Source organism: Centropristis striata, chromosome 7, assembly GCF_030273125.1.
Source record: "Centropristis striata isolate RG_2023a ecotype Rhode Island chromosome 7, C.striata_1.0, whole genome shotgun sequence".
NCBI lineage: Eukaryota > Metazoa > Chordata > Actinopteri > Perciformes > Serranidae > Centropristis > Centropristis striata.
This window is the reverse complement of record NC_081523.1, coordinates 22,364,188-22,390,853: the sequence shown is the minus strand read 5'-3', so window position 1 is coordinate 22,390,853 and position 26,666 is coordinate 22,364,188. Positions and strand designations below refer to the sequence as shown.

The 26,666-nt window shown below is 39.9% G+C and overlaps 1 protein-coding gene across 1 annotated transcript in view; it reads left to right on the top strand.

The window, feature by feature from the left end:
* Positions 1-26,666, top strand: part of fbxl17 (F-box and leucine-rich repeat protein 17) — a 259,221-nt gene that overhangs the window by 212,591 nt on the left and 19,964 nt on the right. Inside the window, exon 10 of the mRNA XM_059336420.1 lies at positions 24,773-24,915. Within this exon, the coding sequence (XP_059192403.1) occupies positions 24,773-24,915 (143 nt within the window). The remainder of the gene's footprint in view (positions 1-24,772; positions 24,916-26,666) is intronic.

Genomic DNA, 26,666 nt, shown 5'->3' with positions numbered 1-26,666 from the left:
AATTGTTCACTCGCTGCTGTAAGGTTCACTGTGCCTTTGCACATTTCTCTCTGTATCTGTGGGCAAATGGTCCTTTCTGTCTTGAATTGAGAATTGGTCTCCATCTGGTTGTTTGTGTATTCATCTGTCACTTGCAATATCTCAGACACCACTTACTGGATTTTGATTAAACATGATAGAATGATGCATGTCTCCACTTTGATCTGGTAGTTTCACAATTGCATTGATTGCTGAAAGGCAGGGAGGGCACCACAAATCATTTTCTCCCTGGGTTACAAGCAGTATCTTAAAAAAAACTTTAAAATTGTGAGAATAAATGCTTTTCAGGGTTCCCACATTTTGAAATTTACATTGATTGAGCGAGCCCCGGGGAAAGTGGAAGATTAAGAACCAGTTAACCAGTGAGGAACATTTCAGGATCTACAATTCTAAATGTATTATTTTGCACTTTATCAATAGGGATGGGAATACAGAACTGGTTAAAAATTGTCCAATCCAATGGGAATCAAAAGCCTCCAAGCTTTTTGATTCCTTTTAGAAATTATGACATGTTTTCAACATGAAAAACCAACAATAAACTAAAAAATATTTCTATGCAACATGTGCTTACATACCAGGAATGTATTGCATTTGACACTCTTAGCTTGAGTGCCACTGCTCCCTTGGATTGGTTTCTAGATTTTCTTACTTGACTATAAAAACCTAAAGGAAATGAATGGTAAACAAATATTCTTTTATTTTAGCTACACTGTGTTCAGACTGGATAATAAAACAAATGCATTGTTGCCAAAAACTTGTGTAGGTATATATTTTGCCCAACAGAAAACTGATAAGAAGTCAATAAGAGACTAGATAAAGAATCGGACACATAGCAGAATTAATAATAGCACTAGTATCAATAAATGTTTCTCAATTCACATCCCATTGATCAATCTTCTCAATCAAGTGCTGCCTAACTTAAATATGTATACCACATATTCTTACATAAACTGTATCCATCATCACTTGGTGTCAGTCCTGTGTTTTGTCCCTCATCACAGCCAGATATACATACTTTTGTTTTATTATTCTTTTCCTGCTTTCTTTCCTGCCACCATTTATTCCACAGTGGTCTACAGATTCTGTTTACCATCACATCCATCATGCACAATCAGACTGCAGCGTGGGGGCACTTATACATGTGTGTATGTGAACTCACATGTACAGTAAATGTGCTGTGTGTGTTTGCAGGAGGTGCTCTGCATTCTTGATGAATTATGCATGATTATCAAGGGACCAACAGCTATGGTATCTGGATCTCTTTGAGGTGACAAACTGAAGCATAAAAGACAGAAGTGCAGCAGGTCGTTATAGACGCAATATATTCGACAGTATTAAGATAAAACAGGAGAGCTAAACTATGAACAGTTTGTAACTGAGTTATAGTGAATTTTCTGGCCAACTTTTTATTGTATTTGGGACTGTATAAACATGTTAAAAATGACATTGATGTCACAACCAAAATGTAGCTTTTTTTTTACTCTTGACCTGATAAAGATGACATATTTTCGAAATTACAATTGACAAGAATAACGTAAAGGAATGTTTTGGGTTCTGTTACACTGTTCTGTGTCACGAGTCTGAGATGATAGGTGCATTCCAGCAGTTATTTAATGATAAAGTGTTGGAATTTTCCATTTTGTCGTATCCACTTATTTAAAACTTACTTGTCTACCTGTGTTTACGTCATTGATTCTTTACATTTCCCAGATTGCTTCTGGACAGTCCCCCAAAGGACGAGTGTACGTTTTTCTCTGCCTGCTCACTTCCCCACCATTAATAACTTGTAAACGCCCTATTTACTCAAATTTATCACATTTAGTCTTAGTTAAAGTGGGTACAAAGTATTTTCCACCAAATATTATATATCAAGTTTTTACAAATACAACCAGATTCCAAAGAAGCTGGACTGTGATCATGATCAAATATTCAATTCACAAAGATAATATATGTAGTGTTTAAACTGACATACTTTATTCTTTATTATAAATATACACTCACTCTAAATTGGATACCTCCAACATGTTCCGAAAAAATGTGAGACATAGGCATGTTTACCACTGTGTTACATCACCTTTTCTTTTTTACAACACCACAATAAGTGTTTAGGAAATTATGAAAGCAAAATTCTTTCCCATTCTTGCTTTAACACATTAAAGCCTGGAAAGCGGATACGTCGTTTTGTAGAACTTGTATAAGCTCTCAAATACTTTTAGAATTTCATTTCTATCTGCTACAGAGGCTGAAAAATATATTATTTAGTAGAAGCGTTGACACTTCTGTTGAATTTCCAGAAAAACTTAAACTGGGTTAATACAGAACTTTAGCTGCTCAGCAGTCCAGGGTCTCTGTTGTTGTATTTTGTGTTTGATAATGTGCCTCACATTTTCAGTGGTAGAGGTAGAGGTCTGGACTGCGGGCATGCTAGTCTGTTGTAACACATGCAACGCGTTGCTTGGCATTGTCTAGGTGGAATCAGCAGGGATATCCCTGGAAAAGATGTTGTCCGGATGGTAGCATATATTGCACCTGCGTGCACATTTCAGCATGAATGGTGCCTTCATAGAAGTGCAGGTTACCCATGGTATGGGCACTAACACACCCCCATACCATCACGTGCTGGCTTTTGAACTTTGTGCTGCTAAAACTCTGGATGGTTGTTTTCTTCTTCAGCCCTGAGAACACCACGTTCATGGTTTCCAATAATAATTGTAAATGTGGCCTGGTCAGATCACAGCACATTGTTTTTTAATCAGTCCATCTCAGATGAGCTTGGGCCCATTTCATGCAGAGATTTCTCCAGATTCTCTGAATATTTTAATGATGTTATGGATTGTGGATGTAGAAAAGTGTTGACAGTGGAAATGACCCTTTGGGAAGTGAACTAGCTCTCTGTAGGTATATGTTGTGGCAGTGACTGCACTGAACAGAACAGAACAGAACTGAGCCTTGCTGGGACTTTGGGTCCTCCCTGAGGAAAGCCAACCAGCTCACACAGTCAGATCTGCACCAACTAGAGGAGACACTTTGGACAAGTTAAACAGTGATAAATCTACGCGTCAGTATGATTTAAACCACGGCCGCTACTTTCTGTCGACGTTGTGTCATATCGCCGCCCCCGCAGGGCTCATATTGTCCGCCACGTGGCTCTTTAAGAAGCAAGGGATGATGAAAGAGTGAAAGGTAAGTGTGACAGGTTTAACTCGAGAAGGAAAAAGAACAAGGTTTGATTAATTGCACTGGAGGTGATTGTGAAGGGAGATGCCGAGGGTGAATAGGTTCTACAGTAGGTGTGTGTGTGTAGGTGGTATCAGCTTGTTTGTGTTTACACGTGAGCAGGTATCATCTGTGAGAGTGTGTATGTAGATACAATATGTGGGAGGAGGCGTAAACGAAAGAATATATAACAGCTTTGTTTTGACATTTATGCTGCTTCTATCAAAATGTTTCAAGCACAGGGTGAAAAACATGATTGAGATAGAAATGACTTGTGCTTTATTCACAATTCTTAATCAATTCAGTAATTAAAAGAGAAGCCCAGTTGCATGCTATTAACATTCTTTTTTATATATATTGGGGTTTTTTTCTGAAAAAAGAAAGTCTGCTTTTATTATCTTTTCATTGGCAAAGCAGCACTTCAGGCACTTTTGTTAAGATATTGCAGGAAGTTAAAGGGATAGTTCAGATTTTTTTAAGTGGGGTTGTATGAGGTGCTTTTTCTCATAATCATAATACAGTGACTATGAAGAAGTACCTCATACAACCCCACATCAAGAAATATAAACTATGCCTTTAATGTCTCAACATTACAGTACCTTACATCATATTCATTTGGAAGAACTCAATGCTCCCTACCTGCACACTGTGATATCCTGAAGGAGCAAAACATAAATTCAAATGAGAAAAGGCATTTTGGGTTTAATAGTCACCTGTGGAAAAATAAGCTTGACACGACTCATACAATATGCAAGCTTTTAGACTTATTTTCAGGCTCCTAATGCAGTGTTTGCTTTGTGCTAATGCAGGATGGTTTTTACACGTGTCAGTCTATTGCATATGAAACATAAAAGGGGCTAACACAGTCAAGGTAAGCTCTAGTCAAGCTATCTGGTCTTGATCAAGGTTACTGACTGATCGGTGAAGCAAAAAATGTGAGTGAATATGCATTTGTTTAGTTTGAAAAGGGATAAGGTTGACGCAGTCACATAAAATTTACTGGCAGTCTTTTTTGCAATAATACTTCACTTGAGAATTTATTTTGAATTTTCAGTTGATTTCAAATAAAATCATCCCCCCAGTAACAACACCAATATGTCAAAAGTCTCGTTATATTCTTACATATTCCCTCCCTTAGTCTGTAGCATGGAAGAAAAACCTTAAACAGTAACTTGGGTATAAGTATAGACATACCTCTCGAAAGTACAGCAAAGTGGTTGTACAAGATTTCAGCATGTTGCGGAACTGCACCAGGTTTTCTCTGCTGCATGTTGGGGCTCTGAGGCATGATGCTGCAAAATGTGAGCAGACCTTGGTCTTTTAAATGTCTGCAACTACAGTTTGATGAATGATTCAACCTCACCTGAGCAGGCTGCAGTGTACCAATTCCCCCCAAACTGCCTCTGTGCAACGCAACTCCGGATGGGTAGAAAACATTGTTTTACTAAATAACCCAATTCCCACCCCCATATTCCAGCCAGTTAATGTGGGCCATTAGCGTCCATGCAGGATAATTGGCCATTATGTTCTATTGAACAGCAGTCCATCCAACATTGTCGACTGGTCCAGAGTACACATTACATTAGCTGGGCTTTTTTTTTTTTCTTTTCTGAGCTTCAGGACTCACTAGAGTTAAGGGTAGTTAATTGGAGGGTAAGAGTTGTTCGGGTTTAGGGGCTTACACACAGAGAGCAAGGTTGTATTCATTAAGTATAATATTTATCTTTTTTATAATTTACAAAATGTTTGGGGGTTAGACCATCAAATCCAATGGTGTGCTGTTTGACCACATTTAGCTTGTTCTATTACCAGTTAAGCTTTATACAAAAGCTGAGAGAGTTCAGTATGAAAGACTGAATGGAGCAGTGGCAATGAGCTCAAAGACCCTTTTTGCATTTGGTTTTAAAGGTTGGTGTGTACATGTGTGGGTGCATACAGTTTGTCTTGTTTTTTGCAGGTTGTTCAAGTTTCTCAGTTAGTTCCTGGACTGAGTTGCGTAGGTAGCTGTTTCCTTCTTCCTTTGTTTCTTTGTTCTACAGGCACACACACACACACACACACACACACACACACACACACACATTTTACACATATACTCTAGGGCGGTCTCTAAATCATTCATGTGTATGGAACCTTTGCCTCTCCGCTGTTTCTCCATAATAAATGAAGGGTTTGATCAGCTGCCTGGATCAATACCTTTGCACACTCTCACAGTTTGTACATACTTGACACCTAACCTCCAAATGTTGTCATATATTTGACATGTAGCTGATGTCTATGGGGTTCTTTTTTGGAGGTAAAAAGAGGTAATGTGTGGATTTTTTTGGATTATTATATATTTTAGCATTTTGCAAAGGTTGAGTTTTTTTTCTGATTCAGTACACGACTATAATGATAATTGCTATTTTCAAACGAGAAGCAGGAAGTGCTTTCCATCAGGATGGCAATAAAGTGCGTACTACATTCTGAAGTGTAGCACGCCCATTAGAGAAATATGTTCCTGTTGTCCGGCACGACAGACTGCTTTGTCCACACCTCTTGTCTGAAGTGGATATAAAATACAGTAATTGCACCCCGGCCTCTTGGTCCTTTTTTCTCCACCTGGCCCTTCCCTCGGTTTATAAATGAGAGCATAATTGCATCTTTTCTGTGATGAGAAAGAGTAAGTAGTTTGTGTGTGTGTGTGTGAGAGAGAGAGAGAAAGAAAGGGACTAAAGCAGGAGAGGAAAAAGGAGTAAATGTGAGTCTCTTCTCGGTTAATTTGAGCTTCACTCCCACATTCAAAGACATTGATTGAAAATCGGTAAACAAAGGAGAGGAGTAGATGTACACAGAACATGTAAGCAGATTTTATGTAAGAGGGAACTAATGGGCCTAAATCTCTCAGGTAAAGTGAGGATCATTTCATCTCTTTTTATAATGCATCTGATAATTAAGATATGGATATCTCAGGACTAACCTAGTTTGCAAAGTCCCAGAGGCAACCTGATTTTTTTTTTAGACAATTAAAAGTAAAATAATTTTCTCAAATGAAGAAAGAAAGAAAAAACTTGTATGAAATTGAATGAAATTAGAGGGCACTTAACTGGTCACCTGATGGCCAAGATCCCCAGGGTTCTTTAGGCTAAACCAATTAATTAAATAGCCCAAACATCGTGATGAAGTGCACTTACCTGGTCACGTCAGCCTGAATCGCCTGCCTGTTTTTAAAGGTAATAAAACAAGGAAGACAAGGGTGAGTCATTTTTATAATTTACAGTCCATCATCAATGCATAGATTTTTAATATGATGAGAACAATAAGACATTAAAGTACATAGTTTTAAAAAATCCATAACAACCCTTTTAAACGTAACGGAGAAAGAGATTTGGGACCGGTGATTGATAAGAAGACAGACTGACAGACAGAGGGAGACAGAGGTGCAGAGGAGGCAGAAACTTTTCTTTCCACAGAAAAGCCATTGTCAGAGATTTTAGAGGTTCATTTCTTTCTCTTTTTCTGTCTTTCTCATTCTTTAAACAGCTTATTTTACTATATTTCTGCGATTCTTTTCACCCTTTCCACGAATTTTTTTTTTTTTCCGTAAGTATTTTGACAGGGTATATCTCACTTGGCAGAATTAATATAGTTTCTTAAAAGTGTAGACATCTAAGTGGCTGCCCGCTGTTGGCAAGCAGGTAGAACAGCAATGAATTGTGGGGGGTCCTAGTTGAAAAGCTTGAGCTCTCTGTGTTCACAATACTGACTGGATTTTCTGGCTCACAGGCGGAGGGAATTAGTGTGAGACACAAGCTATTGCTAATTGAACGCAGGGCCTGACTCGCTAACGTGAATGATTGTTTCACACCCTGACTATAAATCCTTCTCTGTTACTCCTGAGGTGCAAATGGAATTCGACTCTCCCCCCTCAGCCATCTTCACTCTCATCTATATGATTGTGTACTGCTTCTCCGGCGCTATCTTTCTAATTTATATGGAGAAATAGACAGAGAGATAAAGTTCCAAGGAAAATGGTGTAAATGCAAGACCCATTTACTGTCTACATTTACTGTAGGATTTTACCCCGCCGTTTTAAGTCTCTGATTCTTAAGAACTCCAAATTTTTGTTGATTGCAGTCTGAAATTAACCCCTTAACAATCCGACAGTCCAGTGGCAGGCCCACTCTTTCAGAGACAGTAGCTGGCTCAGTTTTAAAGTAGATCCTGGTATCATATTAATATATAAGACCAAAGGAATCCATTGGTGCCGAACATGACGTGATATAAAAACATTCTGAAATTAAGCTACATTTTGTCAATGGAGTAAACTGGCATGGGTATTTTCAATGAGGTCTTTTGACCTCTGACCTCAAGATATCTGAATGAAAATGGGCTAATGGGCACCCAGGAGTCTCCCCTTTGCAGACATGCCCACTTTATGTTAACTCCATGCAGTTTGAAGCAAAAAGCATGCAGTCCTTTTTCTGCAGTTCAAATGTGTTATTCTCACTTACTGTATTTGAGTATTTTTGCATACTGTAGTCCCTAAATTGTCTTTGAGTTGCATCAATTGAGTATGACTGGAAATCTGAGACTCCTGTGGATTCAATAAGCCCAATTTTAATCATCCGGTATGATGTTCTGTCCCCAATGAAGCAACTCATTGTAGTGAGACCATTTTTTAAAACTTGACCTCACAATTGGAGCCCTTAGATAATAAGTTTCTTGAAACTCTACAGCGACAACCTTTGACCTTTTATCTACCCCTAAAAATTAGAAAAGAGAAGAAAAAGAACAAGAAATTAACAGCTGCTCTATAAAAACAAAACAAATATAAAATAGTTATCTGACAATAAGGATTATAATAAACCTAAGATTTCATGGTTCCTGTGATACGATATGTAGTGTTGGTAATTTCCAAGTCAGTGGAAGATTTCTTTTTTACACTGGACAAAAATAAAAAGCAGCACATGGCTTTGCCTAAAAGGAGGATGTAACCGGCAATGTTACAGGGGATGTGTACATAGGCACTGAGGATAATATAAAGGACAGGAGAGACTTGCCTCAACCATGACAAAGAACACAAAACAAGCCAATATCACCATATAAAGGTGGGGTAAAAGAGGCAGCAAGCACTAGAGGGCACTCTCTATCTCCCTACCCCTCAAAACTGCTCTATTTTACACACTCACACACACACACACACACACTTACACGCACTCATGCACACAGAGAACATGCTGAACATTCAAATATGAAAGTCAGAATGAGATGTTCTCACAGCTACTAGGAGACAATCAATTTGAATTGTATTAATCAGTGCTTGCACTCAGGCCCTCTCTAGTTCACTATTCAATTACAACTGTTACATCTCATCCCATTCTCTCTCTCTCTCTCTCTCTCTCTCTCTCTCTCTCTCTCTCTCTCTCTGTCTCTCTCTCCCCTCAACCCTCTCTCTCCTCCGCTCTCTCACTCCGTCTGGGTCTATATCTCTGTCTCCTACTGTAGCCACTATCTATATTAATATTTCCCCATTGTTGTTTTTTTCCTGCAGCAGCATAGATGATAGATTTTAACCTAATGAAAAGCACTTCTGTTGAGATTGAAAAGCTCCTTAAACACATCACAGCAAACCCTCTTGTCTTCCTCCTCCCCTCCTGTTTTTCTCTCTTGCCTCCTTCACCTCCTACTTCCTCCCTCCTTATTTCCCTGCCTTGCCTCACCCTCTATCTTTCCCCGTCCTCACCTCATTTTCCTTTTTTTTACATTTATTCTTTATCTGCTGCCCCCCATATGAATCCTGCTAAACCCAAACACTTTTTTGCTATCTTTTCTTACATCTCCCTCTTTTCCTCCCCCTCTTCCTATGCTAAATGGGCTGCATTACTGTAATGAGCTGGTAATTTATGGAGGAGGAGTGCAGGACTTGTATCATTTGCCCATTGAGTGTTTGGCCTCCCCAGGTTCACCCACTCCCTCTGGAAACACATGCATACACTCAGAGCCAAGTGCAAACACAGACAGACACCCCTCAAAAGTAAGTAGGGACAAACACACACAAATACACTTTGCACACACACTGTAAGAAGTGCACATAATGACACACTCAAGAGGAACACCTTGTCCAACCAAGCCATGTAGCGAAAGCAGCGCAACAGCTGTGAGCTCTCTGTCAGTATACACACTGGACCTGTTAAACCACAGCACTAATGTGCTCTCCCAGCACACAATCATATACTGCACAACAACCAAAAAATGTCTGATATAAAAAATATTTTGAGTGGGAAAGTTAGGGCGTTAAATAGCATCTGTAGCCAGCTGCGGTGATTAAAATCGAAGCATATTTCTGCTGTCAGATGGCGTCACACAGACTACGCAAAAATGAGTTTAAAACCAAAACAGATGACCCACCTGGGGGATGATTTTATTAAACTGTCATTATACTTTATAACCCGAAAAGCATTTTGCTTACAAATTGCTTGTTCAGCCAGAATGGCACTTGGAGAGCGAATAATTCCACCAAGGCCTAATGGTGCATTCGTGTGCTCCTCAGATGGTCCCATTTCTCCAGTTGGATAGTCCTTCTCCCTACTTCAATGTGTTCAAGACCTTTAAGCTGTATGTGGTTGATATGGCCTATGCATTTTATTTTGACATTTTTAGCCTATATCATGATATACAATTTTGATATAATATATATCTCAATATTCTCCTCTAAAGCACTTTATAAATGCTCAATTGAACCATTTGGATGCAAACAATCACACCAGTATAATGACACCAGTATTATTACCAAACAGTTTCCAATGATGTCTTCTCAGATGGTCCTGTGTAACAAACCCTCTGATAGGGTCAGGTTGGTGATCCACATCTGCTCCTAAGTTGAACAGGTTCCTACTTGGCCCATACTACACCTTTTCAACCAAGTTTCATGAAAATTGGGTCGGTAGTTTTTCTGTAACCCTGCGGACAAACAGACAAACAAACAGACAAACACCAACAAAAGTTAAAAGTGGAGGTTCATGTGTGTTTGTGATGGGGACTGACTTGCACAGCTCCACAATTTGTGCTAATTCCTTTCTGAGGTTCCACGTGTATATATTAGAAAATTGCATCCAAACATTACCCTTAGGAGTAAGAGAAAAACAACACATGTTCAGGTTATTTGAAATTAAGGTTGTTAACTATGAGGAAAACTGAAAAAAAAAAAAAACAGAAATGGGCCTCTTTGCTTAATGCTGCAACTGAGCTCTTCATATCAGCAGGAAGGGATGTTTTCATAAATGTTCTTCTTTGGTTCCAGGCACAGTTTACAGTCATTGCTACACAGGATAATTGTCATTGTGGGATGTCTTTGTATTGTGGCTGTGTAACCCAATAGCCTGCAGATGAAAGTCAAAGAGGCACAAACATTGAAAGAGAAAGAGACCTGTTTAGACCACAGTGAGACGCAGAGTAAGGGAGGAGGAAGGACAAGAATGAATCGTTCATGGAGGGAGGTAGGATAAAAGAATGAGTAAAAGATGTTGAAGGAACAGTGGGGGAGGTTTGTGTGACACTCTGACTGTTGTCTGTCCTGGCTCGTAACCTGAGCGGAAGATTAAAGTGAATATAAAAGGTCAACGTGGCATGCCTCTGACATTATAAATTATGTGTATGTGCTTGTTTGAATTGTACACTATACCCACATATATGGATGGCCTCCCACAGCACCATGGCGACAGGCGTTGACCTCAGTTGTAAAGAGGTTAAAGGTCAACAGGGCTACTGAGGGGGTGACAGTGACCCTGAACGCAGGAACATCCTTTAGAGAGGAGGATAAAGACGGAAAGGGGGGGATGGGGAAGATGATGAGGGTCAAGCAAACATTAGAAAGAAGCAGGAAGGAAAAGAGGAGGCGGGGGTGACAGGATGAGAGAAAGGGGCAGTGAGAAGAGCTGATGAGCAAAGAGAGAGAAAAAGGAAAGGAATAGGTGATGAGAAAATCACAACTTTAAGGAAACTTTGTATTCAGGTCTACAATTCAGGCACGCAATACCGTATCCAATATTATATTTGAGAAAGCCTTGACTGTTTGCTAAAGCAGGCTTTAAGATGATATATGAAAAACAAAATGTTATTTTTCACCGCATGATGATTTCTTTGTAAAAAAAGTTTTCCTCAATAAGATTCCCGGCTGATTGTATTTAGGCTAAATTAAAGTACTCATGTTGCAGTTGTCAGTGGGGTCCTAAAACATTCAGGACAAAAATCAACAACAGTAATATTTAGGTAGATGAAATATTAGTGGCCAAACAAACTCATCTATTTCTTGAATTCTACATAATGAAAAATATCAGGGGGGATATATTTTCCCAGCACACTGCTCCCCTTGTTACATTTGGACAAATTATCCTTTAAAGATGAACTCACGCAGTTTCAAGTCTTCAGCTGCACATTTTATATTTCTCTGTCTGGCACTGACTATGAAGTTACCTCCTGGAGAAAAGTGCTTTGTGTTTTTATGAGACATTCTGACTACGCCGCGGCACAAAAACAAGGTTCTTAAACTGTCATTTTGCATTTAAGAGCACTTATCAATTTCATAGACGCAGTCAAAGCAGCAGTCTGAAGTAAGACATGAGTTACTCTGTGTGCGTCTGAAATGAGCCTTGGGAAAGGTTAGCCATAAACTGAAAAAAGGTGTTTGATCTATAGCCAGGTATTGATCAAAAACACTGTCTAAGCTCATGAAAATGTACATGTGTGTGTGTGTTTGTGCGTGTGCGCCGGTGCACTTTGTCTGATAGTGTGCGGTGCATACAGTAATGGCACTTGACGTGTGATTTGAGTTATGGCCAGGTATCGATCAGAAAACATCACGAGAGCTTTAAACTTTGCTAAAGAGCTTTTGGTGAGACCTGACGGAGTGCTGTTACAGACTCATGAGCCATTAGAAGTTCATATAAAAGAGACCAAACTGGGACAAACAGAGAAGGAAACAGCATGCTGGAGTTTTTCAGACACAAATTGAATTTTGCCTTCTTAAAAATCTTTTTAAGCATTATGCAACTCTGTTGTTGTTTCCTTCTCTTATATACTTTTCTGAGGTGAGATTTTTGACTTTTCTCTTTCTGTGGTATACCGGTTCATATATCAAGGTAACTAAACTCTTTTTAAATCATCTTTAATTTTTTCAATGCAGATCATCTATTTTTACCTGTATGCAGCTGACCTCATTTTTTTCCTGCTGGTCACATGTCATTTTGCCCACTCAGGAAACACTATGGCTCCCCTTATGCCAAACCAAAGGCACTGCACACTTTAAATTACAAAACAATCAATTAACGCTGATGGGATGCAAGTAGGTAATTACAGTAAATACAGTAATTATGTTAGTATTATTATTAATGATGTACTGTTTCAGGCTAAAAAATGAGGGTTTGTAAACTTCTTGACTTTTTTAACAGCTTTATATTTGGCTTTGGGTGGTCAAATTTACTCCCAAAAGTTAAAGTTACTCCCAAAGGGGAGATTCAATTTCAGTTTCATACTTGTATTTTAGGTTTAGGAGCGGGCTCATCTAGGCAGCTCACAAACAAATAACTGGATGTATTATTTCATCGTTTTGCGGGTTGGAAGGCCAAATGTATGTGCACCAGCACTGAAAAAGTGAGTTTTATACACATATTATATGCACTTTAAGATTTTTAAGTTGAGAATAGAGTTGATCCCAGAACTTACTGTACACTTATAGAAGAGTATATAAATGTAAATGGCATGTTGGTTCTGTTTTGTTAATTTCCTTTGACAGTGACATTACAACACTTTAACTGCAGTGTCGAGGTTAGATTGTCCGTTGCTAGTCTTATTGGTTTTAGGGTTCAGGGGAGAAAGGGCCATAACTCAAGGCCTTCCTTGGGCGGGCCTGCCTGCTATTAACGGTCTACTAACCTAATTGTTGTGCAACTAACTGGTAATGGGTCATTTGTTTTAGGGTTGTTTCAGGGGCTACGTAGCCGCTAATTCACACACACAGATCAAACCACACACACTAGCACACACTGGCTTATGGTCATGACAATTTGGAGGGTTTTGTTAGGGGTAGGGGAAGGGGAAGTGTGTGTCTGGTTAATGATTCCCGGTGGGTTAAAGCGGACAGAGTGGACTGTTAAAGACTGGAGATAAGGCATAGGAACAGACTTGTCGGCAGACAAGAGTCAGAGGGGTAGTTTGAGAAGGAAGGGGTGAATAAAAAAAGTGAGGGCATGGCCTTAAGAAAACCCTCCAGTGTGTTCATCATCCTGTCCATCTTCCTTTCAATGTTGGTAATCGAACTAAGAGAACTAAGTGGTGCTGCTAATTAGCTAATTACCCTGTGCGGCTGAACATCTCACTCTTTAGCTTTTTGATGATGACTAAATTAATTCCTAGTCCCAGTGATTACAGAAACAAACAAAGAGTTTTTTGTAACCTTAAGCCATTCCTTTCCTCTTTCCATCAACAAACTAAAAGAACAGATGAGATCTCTGCAACAATGCTCTTTTACCTTCCAGACAGGTTTAAATAGTATTAAGATTGGCAGAGAACGCCACGGTGTGTTAACCTGTACTCTGTCTAAGCAGTATGTAAGAGCAGCCAGTTTTCTTCTGGATCTTAATAAGCGTGATGTAAGAGAGGCCCATTTCTGGGCTCTGGATCCAATAGTAGCGTGTAATTACCTTTAAGACCTGCTCCCTATGCTAAAGGATTAGCAGTAATCCATAACCAAAGCCATAACTATTGCTACGCTACGTTAATTCCAGTCAGACGCATGCAACATGCAGCTCAGCGACCAGGATGCTGTCAGTCTTCATTTTCGTCTTCTTCACTTCCTTTCCGCTCCTCTCTCACCTTCTCATTTCAAATTGAAAGTTGTTAAGCTTTATGCCCCTCTGTCTGTGATGTCAGAATTGGAGAGCGGTTTCCCTGTTGTACACAAACCAAAGTGGAGAAAGAGAGAGAGTGAGAGTGATGGAGAAAGAGACGGAGAGAGGGAGAAAAGGTGGGGAGGATTAATATCCTCAAAGGAGAGGTGCATAGGAGCAGAGGTGCTGTTGGTTTGAAATAGAGCTTAATATCCTGCTTTTACTGCTGATGGCAATGGGAACCTCAGTGTGTGTGTGTGTGTGTGTGTGTGTGTGTGCGTCTATTTCCTCCTTGTTGATGTTGTCTTTGAAGAAGAAGGGTGAAGATATAAAACACACTATTTCCACATAGATTAAGCACATAACAATACACACAAACACAGAAATACAACAGACCTGTGAGTATATTTACAACAGACCCTATTATAAGAACATATCTGTATTTATAGACCCATAAACCAGGGCTGCCTGGTTAATTATATAAAAATCAAGATTTTTACTCCATGCAATTTCCTTCTTACATGACCACAATTCTGCTGCATTTTCATTAGCAGGGAGATATTTTAGATCAATCAAAGTCACTTCCAATTCCTCCCAAAACTCTATCAGCAAATGACAAGACTGCAAAAATTAATCCACATCACAAACTGAACTATGCACAAAAATACTTCAAGTGTGTGAGAGGAAGTGTTGGAACGGAGGAAGAAAACCTTCAAAATCAAACAGGAGTAAAAAAAATCTCAAAAACCCAGCTGTTGACAGTGGGGAAGAAATATAATTATCCAATCTTAGTTCCAAAAATGTTGTTCCTGTACTGAAAAGGCTCCCTTTTGTTGTGTGTTACATTTTGAGATTCAGAGAATTAATGACAGAGGGTATAACAGCACAAAGTTACAAAACATCCTGAAACATCACCACACAATACATTGTGGTAAAAATATCAGGGCCACAAAACCCCAGATTATGTTCAGCGACAACAGTCAATAAACACACAAACCATTATTGTTTGTCTGCATACACACCCTTTTCTTCCTCTCCTCTACACATGGAGCATGATGCTTCCTGCATTGGCACTGGACGGTGGCTGTCATGAACTGGCTCACTGTCTTACAGGAAGAGTGTACAAAAAGCTAGAGGCCAAAGAAAGAGAAAGTTCATTGCTTAGTCATCTGCAAACCAAATAAATGAGATGTGACAACCACCAGCGATATCAATGATGTGGGAGAAGATGCTTCTAAAGGAAAAGACAAAATAAAGCAGTCAAAGCAGGGGATATTGGGGAAACTGCGAAATAATGAGCAGTGCTGACTAACTTGGCCAGCTTTATAGGCTGGACAGCTCATCTGCCTAGGTGAGCCTGCTCACTAATAACCTGCACTCTGCCAGCCCACTTCCTGCAAGCGGAGGAGGAAACACAAGCGAGCCAGGCAGAGTGGAGACACAGGAGGGGTCGTCACATGGCACTGGATGCAAAACGAGATGCGTAGAATCGTTCAATATGGACAGATACAAGGTTTCTTATTATATGTGATAATAATAATATAGATTTTAGATAATAGTTCAGATTTTTTTTAAGTTGGCTTGTATGAGGTACTAACCTATAGTCAGTGATTTACCTGAATTGTTTAATTTGTTAGTTCAGATTCAAGTCAAAAGATCACACAAACAAGCAGCAGTAGACCAGTAACATCTGTCTTCTGCAAGGTAAAACTACTGTTCTTGTCAATGGAGTCTGGTGATGTTGAAAAGAGCGTAGAAACGGCTTCACTTCCCCTGCATTAACTTAAACGGAGCTGTCTGACAGCAATGTAAAGCTGAAAATATTCTAAATATAGCCTACGCTTAAAGTGAGGTAGTTTTTTTAAGGTGGACAATTTTTAAGCAGCACATTGCATAGCTTCCTACCTGACTTCCTGCCTGCTTCTCCAATCTGGGGGTGTGCTCATTGCATTTTCTGCTGTCGATAATACACTGACTGTACTTAATACAAACCTACTTCACATAATCCGAGTATTTGAATTGTGAGTGTTTCCTGTTCTTGAAAAGTGCTCATTAAATTCCATTTTAAATGAACAAAATGTACTGCTTTTAGCTTCGCCCAACGTGTGTTCAACCTAATTGAGTCCTGATGAATAATGCCGACCTGTTAAGTGTCCCGTTGACCTGTGCATGTGTGCGTGAATGGGTGACGAGTGCTTGTTCTCCGTGGTGAAGGAAAGCCTGTTGTAGGTCACCTCTGTGATAGCTCCATCTCTCCTTATCACCCCTTCACTCTGTCTATCTGTCCTTGCCCATCACTCTTCCTCTCTATCTCTCCCTCTTGCTGCCACTCACTCACCTTTCCAATCTTCCTCTCCAAACTTCACATCCCCTCCACAAGGTTATCGCACATCAACCACAAAAACAGTCCCTGTGTGTGTGTGTCTGTGTGTGTGCAAGTGTATTATTTTCAGATGCTAGACCACCATAAAACATCAGAGCCACTTTTTTGTTGTACTGTCTCTACCTCACCACTTAAACATTTCAGGGTCTGCTGATTGCTTCTGTTTCTTTCTCTCTCTGTCTTTCTGACACACACACACACACGTACCAAAAAAGAACATAAAACCATACAAGCACACACTGCCACAAAATGGTATGTGTCAGCTGGTTTACATCAGATCAGAGGCTGATTGGGAAAATGCCCATGCCCTCAGCGTTCACACACACACACACACACACACACACACAAGGCACATTGCCTTCTCCCTGCCCTCTGGCTAATTAATTTCCCAGATCGAGCATGTCCCACCATAAAGTGCTCTCCCTCCTTCTTGTGTCGCACTCAATCTGTTCCTCCTCTCTCCTGTGTCTCTGCGGAGCCTGGCTCATTTCAGTTCCCCTGGCCTTTGATTGCGTTTGCCCAAAATGTCAGGGCAAAGAACGTCACCTCGCAAAACCTCTGCCTCTCTCATTTTCTCTTTCCAATTCCCTTTTCCCTTTTTCTTTCTTTATATCTGAATATTTTCATCTGGCTTGGAAGATACAGCTCAGCTTTTGTCACATCAAGTTCATGTTCATGTCCACAGCCCAGCAGATTGTTTGTCCTCTAAATTGAGGGACTGTCTGCGTGCCTTCTCCAGTTCCCTCTAGTTCTCACAGTTTTTAATTTGTCGATTCTAAGCTCTCAACAGTCCCTCTTTCTTCTGTGTGTGTGTGTGTGTTTAAAATGCTTTATTTGGTATGTTGTTTACAGCATTAGTTCTGGTACTCTATTTGACCCCAGTCAGTTTGGTGGAGTACTTTGAAGGTGAGCGTGGTGTGTTAATCAATCATACGGTGAGGCAGACACTTGGCCAGGTCAGACAGGCATCAAAGGAGTTAAGTGACGTCCACATGTTGCTCATTGAGGTCTCCTGACACAGGTTTTACACACTTGTTTGGTGTGTGTGTATGTGTGCCCATTCATGTATGTTTACATGGAGCAGTTTCCATTTCTGTTCATGCTGACAACCAGTACACAAATAATAGTCATGTTACACACAAAACAAAAGGAAACACAAACAAAATCGTTAAGTTTTATCCCCAGAAATTAAATTTAGGAAGTTAGGAGTGGGTGATATGGAAAAAATCCTAGACTCTGCATGTACTTTTTATGAGTGAAAGTCAGTTGGGAGAAATTTTATGGACAAAATAAAAGGATAGAAAATTCTAATCTCCTGAGACCCATGGGGCGACATTACTGTCAGTAAGAGGCTGTAGTGGGCTCCATTTTAAATCTATTGAGGATACTGCTATCAAATGAAACTATAAGACCTAACTCATCCATTGTCATTCTAGCCTGTCGAGAAGGATGATAAATAAAGCAAAATGAGGTTAAACTTTGGCTCCCTTAGACCTCTGACCTTTTGGGTGTCCTATATGGTGTCCTCAAGGCCCATCAAGATATATCAAAATATATATATATATATATATATATAAATATATATATATATATATATATATTCAATGCATTTTAATCACATATAAATATTTGACCTGAGAACAGTGACAAGTAATTTTTTTCACATGGATTTTTAGCATACCATTGAATAATGACTGAATACATAAGCTTAAGCGACAAAAATATTGTTTATTTTTGTTCAAGTCCAACAGACCAGTGCAATTTTTGTCATTAAGTGTAGCAATAGCATATAAATATAGTACATTTCAGAAATTCAGGTAGTCTATAGGTAGGTAGACCTTCTGTAAACTAGAATACTTTGTTTTTTTTAAGTAAAACACAATCCACGCAAGCTACCACACTAGCCGATAGCTGCTATATGTTTTGCATTGAGGTGACACTTGAGGCTCGATGTGCTGCAGTGAATTCCTTGTTGCATAGCTTGCACACAACCATGCTCTTATCGACGTTTCCATCTGTTTGATTTTTGTAACTAAATTTCCCATCCACGGGGCCAACCAAAGCGCTCTCATCAGCTTCTTCGTTCATGTTCACTGTGGTTTGTTGTTGTCTGAACTCATGAACGCTAGTTGGTGCTCCAGTATAATCGGTTCGCCTGAAACTCATCCAGTGAGAAACGTTCCGCAGTGCAAAAATAAGTGTGATTAAAATGCGTCAATTTTTGTGTAATTAATTCATCTTAATTAACACATTAAAGTCCCGGCCCTAATATATATATAATATATACATGTATATATCAATATATGTATAAACACCTGTTTATCAAAGGTGTATTTTCAAGCCCAGCACCTCTGTTGGCATTTATGTAACTTTACTTTTCAGGAATCTTACAAGATACAGCAGAATTGAAACCAACTTGACCTCCTTCTTGCAAAAAAATGCATGTCAGTACTGGCAAGAGTGTCTTTGCTAAAGTAGAAGGAAAAAATATGGATTGTAATATAAGCTCAAAAAATTGCTTTTGCATCCTTTGTTACTACCACAACTTAATAGGATGAGAATTGAAAAGGGGGTTTCTTTTGGTTTTGGGCAAACAGCAGCACAGTGGAGAGGGCAAAGCTGAGGCCAAGTTTTTAAACGCAACACAAAGAACCGAGTGAATGTCTTTCACATTAGATATGACAGTTGTGCTCTCTGGAATACATCAGCCATAATAAGCCTTTTTTTGTGTTGTCCCTGCTGCCATATTCATACACACACACTGTGCACACATTCACCACAGTAAATCTTAACCATATACCATCACTTCTTTTGTACGCATTCTGTCTTCATCAGCGGCTAAAATATGGTGTATAGGGTTACAGCAGACAGGCATGGGGATGGCTTCAGAGCAATAAGATAGCAGTAATGGCACACCATCATTTAGGAGAATGTAATAAGTGAATATCTAATAAGCCTGTAAAAGATGCTTAACCCCTGAAGCTCTGAGGTCAGATACAGAGATAGGAGAATAAGCTGATTAAGGAAGGTTTCTTCTCACGTTGCGGTCATCACAGGATTGACCAACTCCTGACCCCACTGTTAGGAGTGCGGTTACCTTAGCCTAGAGCCGCTCCTATGTTTGGATAAATCCGCTATTTATGGTGTTTGATAACAGCTTTTGCCTGATATGGGAAGGTAATAGGTTATGAATCTCTGCCTGAAGATAATGTGGAAGTTAATGGAACACCAAAGATTTAGGGTTTTACTCAGTTATACATCTTTTCTGGCATTTGTCACCTTGGTACTCAACTGAAAGCTATGAGCAGCCCGTTGCAATTAAACTCTAATATTTTTGGTCCTAATGAAAGAATCGCAAGGCATGCTGCTATGAGCGGTTGCAGGCTCTGGCTTTGACACACATAGTCCATTCCTAAAGGCCCTAAATGATCCATGACACAGTTTGTATTGATCATTTAATTGATTTATGGTTTGGTGATTGATTGACAAGAACATAGATGGTCCAAGTCCCAGGAGGTGCTTAAATAAACTCTAGCAGTTGGTTTTAAATGTGTTTCTCATATGATGACATGGTCTTATCCCCAAATGACAGATTTGGCAAAAGACAGGTGAAATGTGCCATGGTGAAAATGAATGATATCCAGGATTTAAGGTCAATCTCTGTCTCTCCCTGCTTCTTTTCACACTAAAGAGGGAGTGTATAGACACACACACACACACACACACACACACACACACACAGAGAGAGAGGGAGAGCCAGATCCTAAAGCCATTTTCAGGCAGGGCAGCAGAGTGTGTCCTCATTACCGTCTGTGAGTGTGTAGTCACCACTCAGTCACAGCTCCTGCTGCCAGAATGGGATTTTCCCCTCTCTTCTCCTGACTCTTCCACCTCTTTTTCACCTTAACTTCTCTTGCATATCGCTTCATCTATTTCTTAGACAGAAAATCATTATCAGTCAGGAAAGACAATTTCCTGCTCCTATGGTCCTTTATACACTGCCATTCAAAAGTTTTTGAAAACTCTATATTTATTATTTTTTTTAAATGTCACACAATGTAATTGTCAATTAATAGCTATGTTAGAAGCAAATTGAGAAATGTCCTTTTATTTATTAATATTAAAAGTGTGTGTGTGTGTTTGTGTGTGTGTGTGTGTGTCTAGGGCATATCTCGCTGACCGCTAGTCAGACTGACCTAAGATTTCGTATGTGGCTTGCGCATGGCCTGAAGGTGTGCATCCTCGATTTTGAAGATTTTTTAATTCATTTTTCAAAATATCATCATTATTGATATAATTGCACTGTTTCTGATCAGGCGCCTTTTAAGGGAGCTCCGCCTCATTGTGTGATAGGCTTACACCTGGTCAGTAACACAATTCACTCTGGATTTCTGACTCATCTCATCTCTAAGTCTATTTAGCCTACCTCTCTTTCAGAGTTTTAAAGTGCGCTACAAGGTTCGATTTTCCAATAATATTCTAATAGTTTCCAGCAAATATCAAAGTTTATTGTGTATGTGCTGGATGGTGTGCGTACCTTATGAAAAGTAAGTGTTTTATGGAGTTGCAGACGTTGTAGTTGTAATATGCAAATTCTGTCATTCGCGATTAGCATGCTAAGCGAAGATTTAGCTTTATTCACTTCTTATGTTGCATCTCCCACTATACGAATACATACTTCCTACGGGCACTGCACTAGTTAAAGCAAATTAGAGATTGTCTTCCAGGGAATTTGCACATTATGTACAACTCAGATTTTAGAATAATTGGGACGCTGTATAAAAACTGATTCATTCATTTCAGAGCCTAAAACAAAAGTTTCTCAGTTTGAGCATTAGATATCTTCTCTTTGAACTGTTGTCAAATGAATGCAGTTTACAAAGGATTTGCAAATCATGCATTCTGTTTTTTATGTTTTTAACAATGCCCCAACCAGGGTTGTCTGTATGACAAAATATCATGGACTAGATATTCACCTTCCAAAGGCATCGAGAAAATATGGAAGAGATCTCTATCTATATGTTTTCCACAAAATTAAAGTTTTTTTTTGTCCTGTGATATCTTGCTTTTTTATAGTCTCAAATAGACTACTTTAAATTTCTAAAAAGAAAATTGAGGAGAAGTGCATGTAATTTCTTCATAATGACATTTATTTTAACTGTAAAGCATATTTGAGTACACTGAAAAGGGCTTTATAAAAAAAATTATATTATTATTATTATGTAAAAATGCACTGTTGTACCAGTCATTTTTACTTAAAGTTTCAGTATTTCATAATGAGAAGAGTACAGCACCATTTTGCTTTCCCAAAATGCAAATTAAAGCACAATTATAGACTTTTTTATCATAAATAAAACACCTCTTCACACATTTTTCTATGTGCATTTATATTCTCGCTCTTCCAAAACAAAGGCACTGAGCTCCAGCTGCACTCTCTGTCTTTGACAAGGCAAACAAAACTGTCTGACTGTAGTTAAAAGGTTTCCCTGAAAGCTCTTCTCCTTTGCAAAAGTAGCCAACGATTTCCATTTGCCACCAGGAGTAGTTTGAGTTTACAGTCTCCTGATAGAGGATCAAAGGAAGAGGGAGTAAAGCAGAGCACACAGGGATATTAGGCAGTAATGGCATCCAGATGAACTTGTTGATAGAGTACTAAACAAGTCTAAATAGCCTAACACTTGGCTCGTTCTGACAAAGGCATTATCGGACTCTCCAGTTGACCAACTTGAGAGCATGACAAAATGATGTTTAGGGTTATTTGCTCTTCTCCTTCTCCCTGCAGCTATCTCAAACTGCCACATGTTTTCTTTATAAAGTCTGGAGCCTGTTATTTAGTCATTTAGAGTGAGTCGGTGTGTGCTTAGTTGAGTGCAGCACAGTAATCAGGGAAATGCATGGACAATGTATTCACTCCCACTTCTTATACATTCACCGTGGTAGGCACCTGTCTGCTTCGATCCTCTCACTTTGTCAGGTTGAAAGAAGCAACGCTGAAGTGGAAGAAACAGGGACTTGGAGTTGGTGAAGAGGAAGTAGAGGGAGTTCTGTTGTTGGGTTTGGTTAACTGTGAAGCTCTCTTCTTTTATTTGATCTCCCTGTTGCTTTAGAAAACTCCTTTGCGAGGAGGTTTTAACAGCAGCAATATGTGTGTCTTAAACATCAGACGAAAGGTCTGAGCCCAGGTAATCGAGTTTAGGATCATGTGATTGGACGTGACAAGGGGAACAGGATGGGGAGCCGTTCACCTACTTGATGTTTTTCCTGACTCACACACACACACACAGAAACACAAGTGTCGCCATTTTTAAAATACTTCTCCAGGTCACCAAAAGAACATGGATACTCCGTGTGCCGTTCACCCATCTGGCCCATTGGAGCTTCTTCCCCATGGTGCCGTTTCACATGAAACACTGTGTAGCTTCAAAGCCATGTAACTGCCTGTTCAGTCATAATGTGCCATTATGCATGGCATTCAAGAGCATGCTGGAGCACAAAGGGAACCACATGTGGAGTACTCAAAGTGCCCAAAGCTATATATTACATATGTTGCATACTGTACACAAGATGGTTCTTATATACGTGTGTGTGTGTGTGTGTGTGTGTGTGTGTGTGTGTGTGTGTGTGTGTGTGTGTGTGTGTGTGTGTGTGTGTGTGTGTGTGTGTGTGTGTGTGTGTGTGTGTGTGTGTGTGTGTGTGTGTGTGTGTGTGTGTGTGTGTGTGTGTGTGTGTGGAAGGGACTCCATTACATGGCTCCAGCTGGTCAGAAGGAAAGAGGGTTAAGTACATGCAGTTGATTCAAAAAGCATAAGATTATTCATTTCCCTTCTCCTGTGGGAGCAAGCTCCCGCTTCACAGTGTAAGTTCACCCTCATATACATGTGTACACACACACACACACACACACACACACACACACACACATAGACACTGTTGGACAACGAAGCTTACCCACTGTGCAGTGACATCAGCAATCTGCTGACAGCATGTTATTTAGAGCCTGACTCCAGCTATGTTCTTTTCTAGGTTTTTTCAAATGGAAATGTCCACTTATCCATATCAAAAATTAGTGACCTAGGTAACCACAGTAAGCTTATTAATAGAATAATAGTAAAATTACATTAAATTCATATTAAGTGAAACGAGAGAGAAAAGAGATTCAACATGAAAGATAGATTGTAAAGACACATTTTTCTCCTCCTTGTTGAAGCGGAGACGTTTGAGTCCTTAGCTTGTTTGTGAAAAAGTTTGAAGTGAAATGGATTTCTGCAAATGAAAAAACAACATCAGGGCTAAGTAACTATTTGAAGGTGCTGTCAAAGGCTTTCTCTGCCTTTCCCCTCCTCCTTTCATCTTTCTCTCATCCCTCGCTCAACCTCCTCCCTTCCCACTCTCATTAGCAATGGTTGTGAGAGAGGGGAGAACAAAGCCCAGGCCCTGCCTATCGATCACTGAGCAGCACTATCAATTGACCGGTGGAGCACAGGTCTCCTCCATCTGCCCAACGATTGACGGGTCAAAGATTGATGAGGAAGATTGTTGTGTCTGTGTGTGTTTGTGTGTTAATGCAACGAGTAAGAGTATGTCTTTATTTAAGACAGATTACAGGAGATTTAACCTCATCTTGTTTGTCAGCTGCACATTTTAATTTGTGCTCTGCTGAAAAATAAATGAAGACAGTTTCACAAGAGCAATACGGGTGAGATATGGTGTGTGTTTTTGTGTGTGAAGGTATGTATGCACACATGCTCCGAGGTGTAACAAAGCCCCCAGACACTGACAGATATTTGTTTCGGTGGATACTCTTTACCCTGGCACCATGTTTTTGCCCTGGCAGCAGTAGACACACAGACACACACACACGAAACACACACATACACACACAAGCAGAATGAAATCATACACTGGCACAGAGTCACACTTTACCCTGGCACGGTGTCATTGCCTTTCAGTGCTGTGACTCATGCCAGCGCTCTAATGGATGAATCCTGCAGCAGTCTGAACAAACATGGGTGTGTGCAAGATTTGTGTGTGAATATATGTGTGTCTCAGCATGCGTGTGTGTGTATTTTCAAGGTGTTGTGCAAACATTGGAATTATGTGTCACAGCTGGCCAGATGCCTTGCCCCGGTTTCATCTTGAATTTCAGCGCGTCTCCTTGGGAGGCCGGCGCTGCCACATTTGCATGAGAAAGGTTGTCAGACTAACACCTTTTCCTTGTTTCTCTCCCTCCTTCCTCTTCCTCCTCTCTGTCTTCCTCCTGTGTCCACAGCTCTGATAGCCATTGGCCAGTACAGCAGCACCATAGAGACAGTGGATGCCGGCTGGTGTAAGGACATCACAGACCAGGGAGCCACTCAGATCGCTCAGAGCAGCAAGTCCCTCCGCTACCTGGGCCTCATGAGATGTGACAAGGTAACAAGACCCAGCCCATAATGTCTGTCTGTTCCTGTAGAGTATTCTCCACTTCATGGGTGGTGTGCTTTCACAAGATGCTTCTGGATCCAAAAAAATCTAATTTTTGTAATGTATACTGCAAGATATTTGAGGAAATTTGCATAAGAAGAATAACTGATAATCATCATCGAAGCAACCCTCTTCTCATGCTCTGAATGTGCTTAACGTGTATGTGGGTGTGTGTATGCATGCCTGTGCACATTTTTGATTGCACACCTGTTGCTGTAGAACTGGGCAATGATGCAATTTTTTATGATATTCAAATAACAACATCTGTTATTAATCTGTTATTAGTCATGTTGAAAAATTATTTTAAATCTAGTATTGCTCAGTCATTCTGACATTGACGGATACACCCAGATACAGAAGTCCCTGATATTCTGCCTCCTTTATGTGAAAGGGTGGGGGGCAGGGGGTGATCAGGGGTAGATAGAAGGTCAAGATGCCATTTAGAAGTTGTTTACATCATCTGAATGTTATTATTTATGAATACCACATTAAAACACCAAGACCTTGAGGGACACCATAGAAAAACCTTGTTATTTGATACCAAAAACTTTTGACATTTTGGATATTTCTGCAAGAATTGCATTTTTTGGGAACTGAATGGCGAGCACTTCTGCTCTGGAGACTGCTGAGAAACCCCCATATTGTCAATATACCTAAGACAGCCAACCATCCGGTAGAAATGCTGGCTAAAACCCAAAATTTATCTCATCGGTAGTCTCATCACTGCACTTAATCGTTCTGCACGACTTTCTCACTCTCAAAATAACCTAATTAAGCCTATCCTAATATCTCATGAGAGGAAAGGCACAATTAAGTTATATCCTAGATAGGAGATAAAATCACATTCATAGTAGATAATATCTTGTGCATAGAGATACATGTAGGTTTGGGCCAACATAACCCTCCAAAACTTTTTTTCACCTTGCCTCTCAGGGCTTTGGTGTATTATTTAGCCCCCGTTTCAGTAGCTTTAAAGAGGTAGTTAATTTGATATAAATGATACATAAAAATGTATGATAGAAATGATGATTCTGTCATATTATGGTATAAATCTATTGTTGAGCTCTACTAAACTCACAAACACAGAGACATAATCAAACACATACACCTGAACCCTCAACAGACCCAGGCTTGGGCAACTGGCCAATAAAAAGTATCCAGAGGAGAGCGTGTGGTGTAGCAAAGCCTGCTGCACCCAGTGTGTCCATGTGATCAGCTGGTTGGGTGTTAACAGAAGTAAAGTGACATAATGACCCCTCTCAAGCCTACTTGCCTCTTGGTCTAAGGGATGATCTTTCCAAACTCACCCTTAAACTCTCATCTGGCCCTCTTACCCGTCCAATCACCAACCTGATGGGAGCACATTTAGTTGTAATGCCATGGAAACAACTCCACCCACCTCTCCAATTGGTTCAGTGGAGATCCTACCACACAGATGCATCCACTTAGTGTGGGATCATTCAGTCTGACATGAGTGGGATGAGGGCAGACAAGGAAGAGAAAGTGAAGAGCTGCATTAACCCTGAAACTTCATTCTGCATTGGTATTACAGCCTGGTGTCTTGTACTGTACAGCACAGGCCATAATCCCACTGCTGGTAGCTCTCCATATGGCGAGTGTAACAGTGTGTTTTAATGAGCCTTTCATTTTCAGATTGAGGGTGAATTTTACATTTGGGTTTTGGGCTGAACAAATTTAAA